The following is an 8,627-nucleotide window of genomic DNA, read 5'->3' on the forward strand; positions in this document are numbered from 1 at the left end:
GAGGCTGCGTGAGTACATCCTGGTGGGATTGACCTCGAACCACGCTGGATGGGACTCCCAGTGGTTCTACTTACGGAACGATGACGACCTCCTTCCTGTCTACAACGGCCGCTTGATCTCGGAGCACCCGGAGAACTGGACGTACGGCGTCGTCCAAATCCACCAGTCGTGGCTCGACCCCCTCCTCGATGCCTTGAAGAAATTACCCGTGGAAGGCCTGACCACCGCTCTCGTCCTCTCGGCCCTCCATCATCGGAGGGTTCTCCCGTTGATGTCTCGACCGCTGAGGATGGACGAGATGGGTCCCGGCGTTTCGTCCCGGGATCTCGAGGCGTGCCGGATGTCCAACGAGGCTTCGGCGGACGATGAGGTCGCGGCCAGGGTCAGGGCGGCCGTCGCTGGTGACTTCCAGCCAGAACACGTTAACGGCTTCCCTATGAGGCCCGACGCGGGATCAATTGACCTTGTAAGTCTTTTTCCTACTTACGACCTCGATTCTCGATTTTCTTCGATCTTTCTTAAGACTTGTCTTGGTCTGCGCAGGGACCGATCGACGTTCGATCCTCGAGGCCTCCAGTGAAGGAGGGCGAGGTCGATCGCAACAAGCGGCGAGAGTCTGCGGAGAAGCAGAAGTCCGCATTGGACTTGAAAAAGAAAAATGAGAAGAAGAAGAAGAACCTCGAGCGCCAAGCACTGGAGGCGCGCCGATCGAAATCCAGGCAGAGGGGGGAGCCTGAGGAAGAGTCCCCTGATGAGGACGATGGCAGCGACGGTGACGACAACAGTGACGACTTCGAGGGGATGGCGTCCCGTCTTGACAGGATCCTCGAGGGTCTGCCTCGAGCCGGCGCCGACGCCCCGTGGACGGGAGCACCAAAAGAGGGGCTAAGCGGGTCTCTTGAGAAGCAACAGAGGGAGTCGTCCCCTCACCGCTCCCGTGCTGATACCCCTCCCGCGCCTGTGCGGGGTCGGTCAGTCCCGTGCCCCCAGCCTGCCCCTGTGCCAAAGGCGGGCGATCAGGCTAAGCCCCAGGCGACGGGGCCGTTGACCCGTGGCCGTGCCGCGGCTTTCGACAAGGGGGAAACAAGCCACAGGAGCGCTAGCCCTGGCACTCACCAGGCGGGAGATGCCGAGCCGAGGCCTGCGCCCGTTCGTGAAGGGCCTGGAGCCTTGACGCGGGGTGGTTCGAGGCCCGCCGGTCGAGGTACCGGCAGACGGGCCGTTCTCCCTGTGGGGTAAGGTTTCGATGTTATGATTCCTGTCCTTCAATGTCTCCGCACTTTTCCCGTCTTTGCTTACGCCTGTTCCTTTTTCTCAGGTTGAAACGGACGCTCGAGCAGGCTCAGCCCTCGATGGCTAAAAGGCTCAAGGTGGGAGCGGCCTCCAAGGATTCAGGTTAGCGGTTCATTCCTGACGGCGTGTTAGCCTTGCGTTAGTTTTTATGGCGACTGATTTTTGCTATCGAGTGCTTGCAGGCTCCTCCGATCCTCGGCCGTCGACTGGCATCGAGGGCGCCAATGCGGCGATGCGGGTTGAAGCGCCCCGTCTCCCAGAGCTGGAGGGAGCCCCCGAGCCTCCTCGATCGGGGGTCGAGGCAGATCCTATCATTATAAGTGATGGGTCTGGCGGCGACGGGCCTCCGAGGGACGCCCGCCCTATGGATGAGGAGGTCGAGGCCTCTCCCATCGCGAAGCGAACACCTTGGCCCATCGGGCTCCACTCTGTCGAGGAGCGGAGGAAGAAGGAGGAAGAGGAGCGTGAGCAGGAGACGCGGCGACAGCCGCAGGAGGAGCAACAGCCGCAGCAGAAAGAACGAGGGGAGGGGCAGCCGCCAGCGGGTCCCCAGCTCGAGGAGTTGCTGGAGCAGGACCATCAGCAGGAGCTGCAGGAGCTCCAAGAGCAGCAGCAGCAGAGGGGCCAGCAGTTAGAGGATCTGCTCAAGCCTCGCTCTCACAGCCCGCCCCAACCAGTGCCACCAGCGCCGCAAGAGCCTGGAAGCGGGGAGGAGAGTCTACCAGTTTACGGTCCTCCGACCCCTGCGTGGCTCCGTCCAGGGGCGCTCGCTTCGATCCCAGCTGAGCCGGGGCGGGCGGACGGTGTGGTGGCGCTCGCCTGTATGATGCGCACCCCGGTCGACCCTCAGTCCAAGATCAAGGGTACGATCTACGGCATGGACGGGATTGCTCCGGAATTCCTCCGGGAGCGTCGATCGTGGGAGGACCGCATTCCCGCTGAGGAGGACGTGGCTGGAACGTCAGGCGGTGGTGGCGGCAGTGAGACCGGGACGTGGAAGACGGTGGACGACGACGGGCGGTTCCCCTCCCTTGTCGACTTGTTCCTGCGCCATGAGGGGTCGCTCGAGACTGTCGAGGAGCTCATCTGAGGTGTCAAGGCGCGCGCTGACCAGGAGATGGAGAACTGGTGCCCCGACCGGATCCGCATCCGGGCTTCCACCGACCTGTCCGAGCCAAACATTTTCTTAGACGACCGGAAGGAGGCCGAGAAGTGGGAGCACGTCGAGGGGCTTCGCCTGTGGATGAAGCATACGGTGGGGCTCCTGTCTGACGTTGTTAAGAACGGGCTCGGACCGGACTACTTTGTAAGTGTTTTTTCAGTCCTTAATCCTTATAGAACGTTTGGTTTTGTGTGCTAACCACCCAATCGCTGGCTCGTAGGACCTGAAAGAGACCTCCCGCATCAAATCGAGCTTCATCCACGCAACGAGAGGCGGCTGGGAGCAACTCCCCATCCTTAAGGACAAACTCCTGGAGTCGCAGGAGAAGCTCCTCAAGGCCTATATGGAGCTCTTGGCGCTCGAGGAGGAGAAGAAGGAGAGGGAGGCTGCTCTGGCCGAGGCTCGAGAGGCCTCGAGGAAGGCGGTGGAAGAGGCTGCGCTACTGAGGGAACGGGCTATGACGGTCGAGGAAGCTGCGTCCAAGGCCCGGGACGAGGCCTTGACTTACAAGAATGCGGCTGCTGACCTAGACAAGGAGAAGGGCCTCCTCCAGACTGAACTCGCCTCCGCCCGAGAAACCTTCCAAAGGATGAAGGTGGAATGCGTGAATGGCGAGATCGCTCGGAGCGCCGCGGAGGAGGCCAAGAAGAAGGCCCTCGAAGATCTCGAGGCTGAGCGGACTCGATCTCGCGGCCTCTCTGACGACGTCAACCGTCTGAAGGGAGAGCTGCTGGAGAAAAATGGAGCCATCGCGCAGGCTGGCAAGGTGATCGAGGATCTGCGCGTCGCCAACACTGAGCTGGCGCGCTCCAATAAAGAGATCAAGAGGGCCAATACTAACTTGGTTGGCATGAATACGGCTCTGGAGGAAAGCATTCGTGGTATGTTTCTACTATCGAGTTTCTTCTCTGAGGTGTGCTTAGTGTTATCTAATTTCTCCGTGTTGGTTTTTGCAGGGCTTAAAGATGAGCTGCTTGCCGCCCAAGTCGAGGCTCGCACCGCCAAGGCCCAGCTCGAGGGGGAGGTCGCTTTGAACTGTCGGCTGCGGACGGCGATAAGCGATCTCTCGACCTCTTGGGAGGTCGAGCCCGTGGATGAGTCGAGGGAGGAAGCTCGAGGCGACGCACTGGTCGATCAGCTGTGCTACTTAGGCGCGACGCTGAGGGATCGAGTGCGGGACGCTCTTGAAAGGACCTTGATGTCGTCGAGGAGGCCTAGAGGGGTGGTGAATAGGCCTGCAAAAATTTAGCTCAAACTAAAATTAACACTCAGGGTGGCACTGCCTCCCTTTGAGGGCGGCACTGCCTTCCTGCAACCGAGTGTCCAAATGAGCTCAAACTTGGTGAAGAAGTACTAGAGGTATCCAATGACAAATCTGCAAAGTTTCAACTCAAAACTCTATCAGATTAGAGGGCGGCACTGCCGGTCTTGGAGGGCGGCACTGCCGGCCTGCGCAGGAGGAACTTAGTACAATTCAAAATCCAACCAAGGAAATTTAGATCAGGTAAATTTCCCAGCTTCCTGCAAGTATGTTAGTCACTGAATAACAGATATAAGCAGCAGCACAAGTACCACCAAGTAGATTGACCACAAACCTTACAAGCACCTCAACAACAATATGAACTTGCAAGAATGTAAAACAAGCACAATATGACACGGTGTTTATCCCGTGGTTCAGCTCGCCACCAAGGCTTGCCTAAGTCCACGTTGTTGAGGTATCCACAAAAGGATTGGCTCGCCACCAAGGCTTGCCTTGCCCTCGTTCTCAAATCAAGAGAATGAACTCTTGAGGTGAGGGGTGATTTCACTAGCTGCAAGAGAGTCTTACAAACTGTCCCGCTGCTCACCACAAGCACGGGAGCTCGCCGGGCGACGCCTAGCCGTCTAGGAGGCTTTACCTCCAAGAGTAACAAATGCACAACGAAGATCGACGAAGCCCAGCAAGTGCTCAAGGTTAGGATTGCTGTAATCTGCTCTCTAACACTTAATCACACAGCCCCAACACTAAATTATGCACTAAGCACAATACTCTCACAAAGAGAGGGTTGGGGAGAGGCTTTGCAAAGGTTGGGAAGGTCTGGAGCATCAGCAGCACGACCAGAAGCAGTGGGATGGGTATATATACTCATCCCACTCAAACTAGCCGTTAGGATTCGAAAACTAGCCGTTGTGACTGTACAGGGGCGGCACTGCCGCCCATCAAGTGCGGCACTGCCGCCCTTGTAAAAACAGCACAGGTCACCTTACGGAAAAAGCCATAACTTTTTACTCCGAACTCCGTTTGCAGTGATCTTGGACTTTTCGGAAAGCTTGTTTCAAGGGCTATCCAACCCTGCAGAGAACAAGCTCCAAGATCAACTTGTGCAGGTGCAGTGCTAAGTGTTTTCTCTCATGTTAGCACTTGGGTTCAGTTAGTTTGAGCACTTGAGACTTGTCTATCATTCGTTTTGCATCCCCCTTAATAGTACGGCATACCTAAACTCAAGAACAAGAGAATATAACTAATTTGATCACTTGAGTCTTCAATGTCTTCATATGCCATTTCATCTCAATATTACTCCATAAAGGGTTGCAATCAACTTTGTCTCCTTTCTTTGAGCAAACATACCTTGAGCATGTGACTTGACCCATTTCAACACATATGAGTTCACCTCCATGGCTTCAAGTCACTTCTACTAATGATTTGATTCTCAACACAATATGACTCCTTATAGCTTGATTAGTTCCTTGACTCAATGCAAGTACTCTCTTCTTCACCTTAGCCATGGTACCTCGGTCCTTAAGCCGTCGCTTATCCCTTCACCTCCGCTTAGTCCCTCAAAGCCCTTTCCTTGCTATCTTCACCTTATCAAGCCATACTCACGTCATATCATATTAAGCATCCATTGAATAACCATTTCTTCAATATCGTGATCCTTGCTTGAATATCTTCTAGATATAAATATTGAGATCAATCAAGCTTCAGTTTGACTCACATAGAGACATATATGGATCAACAACAATATGGTCAAGCCAATTCACAGTTCCTTATATCCTCTCTATTTTGGCTTGACACTCAATACTCACTTCAATCTTTATCTTCATACTTCTAGCTTGATCAAACTTGGTTCACTATCAAACTCTTATCAAACTCTTCTTGTTCATGAAAAGCAAGCCATTGTAGAGACCAATCCAAGAACATCAACTCATGTCTCTTTTGCCATTTGTCAAATATGCTTGCTTTCTCATGATGTTATGATATCCCACAACATAGATGCCTTTCCATAGATTTCATTTGCATTGTTGTCTTTGGCTTGAGCTAGATTGTTTCCATAATCCTCTAATACAACAATACACAAATTGGCCTTCATTTCAACACTATGTGGCATATCATCAAGTTTACCTGCTTGTTGAGCCTTGCATATACTTGTTCATACACAATCCACAAGTATATGCAATAGACTCAATATCCTGTTCAACACTTAGCAAACTTATTAGACCTTTAATCATGTTGTCATTCAATTCACCAAAACCCACAAAGGGCTAGATGCACTTTCAATCTCCCCCTTTTTGGTGATTGATGACAACACAATTAAAGCTTACATGAGATTGATAAACATTAAGATTTTGAATCCTATGATATAGTGAGCTCCCCTTAAATATGTGCATAGAATAGAATTTCAAGTTTTGGCCTCAAATGCCAAATGCACATATTCAAGATGAAGTGTGGGAACTCTTCTATATCTTAGCATCCGTGGGGTGCAAGGTGTCAACATGATAAATGTGATGCTCATGGCAGGTCATGCACTCAAAGTTTGCTGGCTAGCAGAGGGCGGCACTACCGCACCTGCCGGGCCAGAACAGCACAGAAATAAAGGCAACCACCACTCAGGGCAAGAACAATTCACACTAACATAAAAAGTCCTTATCAAGAGCATAAACTATCCTTGCACACACCACACAAAATTTGAAAAATCTTATATGCCTCTCCTTTACCCCTTTCAATCCACATATCAATCTCTCCTCCCTTACACTCTCTCCCAATATTTCTCCCCCTTTGGCATTAATCTTCAAAAAGGATCTCTCAACCGAAAGGAAGAAATAATGGTAGACAAATGAGGGCAAGAGGTAGGTAAAAGTTTAGCATATAGGATTTCTCTCCTAAGTTTTCTACCAAACCAAGTATGCAACACCTTAAGTCAAGATTCTTGAGAAGTTAGCATATTTAGCTCATACCTCACTTAGATGATAGTTTTAACATGAGACAAACTCACTTTATCACCACAGAGGTATCAACCAAATATCTAAATCTTTCTCTAATCGTCACCATAAGAACAAACTCATGGTGTGGCTCAAATATTGCATACACATGCACACATTAGCATGTAAGGTCCTAGATGCATAAAGGTAATACAAGAGTTCATGGAGCGATATACCTTTGTTCTAAACCTCATAATCTCCACTGTGATCATGATAGTATGAATTTAGTGCTTTGATGGGCTGGGCAAAATGCAAAAGGACTTCATTTGTGCCCATCTCTCTTGATCATAGGAGATACCACATGCTTGTACTTGATTTAAATTGAAAGTCCATTGCCAACTCTTGTTGTCATTTTGAGATACCAATTGAAGACATATTTCTTGATATGACAGGTTGAAAGATTATCCATCAATACCAATTGAAATATGATCTTCACAATTTTGACACCAATTGAAGGAATCTTCAAAAGTTGATGCCAATTGGAATGAATGCTTATATCTCATATTGTCACCTAGGTAATGCTCACAATACAAGAGATAGCATCAAATTGCACAAGCTAGAGTTTCACAACTAGTGACCTTTTGTATGTGGAAGGCATGTAAGTCACTAATTGCAAAACCTCATAACATAGACTAAATTCCCCCTTTTTGATAGTGCATACATATATGTGTGGAAGGCAAGAACATATGCACTTTTGGTCAATTAAGTCCAAATAAGGGGAATTTAAGCTATATTATGGAGAGTAGCTACTTAAGTGGTAAAATTGCAATCCAAGTAAATATGAGAGATAACTTTACCCATTTGGATTGAGTTAATGTAGCATACCCATGAGAAACTCATTCTCACCAAGAGACTACACAAATTCACTCGAAGAAAAGGTTAGTCTCAAAGACACAAGACATAGAATAGACTCCCCCTTAATATATGCAGCAAGTACTTGAATTACTTGTGAAGTGCATTTGAGTCGGTTTAAGAGTCAAGAGGAGTTCATCCTATATCTTGGTCAAGGCATCATAAATTTGCAATAATTCAAATTATGCCAAGGAAACATACCACCACCAAGGTAGATAGATCACCACACAAATTTTCATTGATATGACCATCATAAATGAGACTCCAATGATTTGGATAGACATATATTTCTCAGTTGATGACATGTGGTGAATTAGAGCTCTTATGATCATCCAAGATACAAATTATGTTCCTAGTTCTTTCTTTACCTAAGGCAACCCACATAGAGAGCAAAAGGTAAAATTCATGAAATTTGTAAATTATGAACTAGGAGTTACCACTCTTTGTTGACAAGATCCTGGGTAATCAATGAGATGAGTCGTGAACACTTGAGAGCTCTAGAGAGGAGAAATAGCCGTGAAAGCTCATTCTTCAGTTATTTTCTCCAACTCATTCAAATTCAGTTCCACTAAGCATTGGGGCATTCGAGATTAAACTGGGAACACCTGGTTTATAAAAAACAAGATCCTAGAATAGTTGTGAAGCACTAAGAGAATCCATTGGAATCATCCATCTTCCTTTTTCATTGTGTGGGACTGCACAACATACACTTGAAAGAAACCAATAGTCTCACAAGATATAGTCTAAACTCCCCCTTAATATGTGCATACAGAGTACACAGAGTACACTCATGCATATCAATACCATGAGGACAAGGGAGAAGTTTACACTGCATTCCAACTGGTTTCAAACTCCTTCAAGCTGCTGTAATCCAATTAGTTTCAGCTAGTTTCAGTTGCTTCCAGTTGATTTCAGCTAGTACCATCTGATTGTAACTCATTTTTGCTACTTGTCACTGCTGAAGCCAACTAGTTTCATCAAGTTTCAACTGATCTTAGCTGCTGTTTCTGAAAGACTGCATTTGAATTCTTCTAACAACTAATTGCAATTATTTGCTACTGCTTGTATTCTGATTGCAACT

The 8,627-nt window shown here is 48.9% G+C and overlaps 1 protein-coding gene across 1 annotated transcript; it reads left to right on the top strand.

The window, feature by feature from the left end:
- LOC110432696 (RNA polymerase II degradation factor 1-like) lies at positions 437–8,416 on the top strand. Its single transcript, XM_021453481.1, has 5 exons — positions 437–466; positions 544–971; positions 1,319–1,395; positions 1,476–2,096; positions 8,319–8,416. The coding sequence occupies exons 1-5, from the start codon at positions 437–439 to the stop codon at positions 8,414–8,416; spliced, it is 1,254 nt and encodes a 417-aa protein (XP_021309156.1).

Source organism: Sorghum bicolor, chromosome 2 (assembly GCF_000003195.3).
Source record: "Sorghum bicolor cultivar BTx623 chromosome 2, Sorghum_bicolor_NCBIv3, whole genome shotgun sequence".
NCBI classification, from domain to species: Eukaryota; Viridiplantae; Streptophyta; class Magnoliopsida; order Poales; family Poaceae; genus Sorghum; species Sorghum bicolor.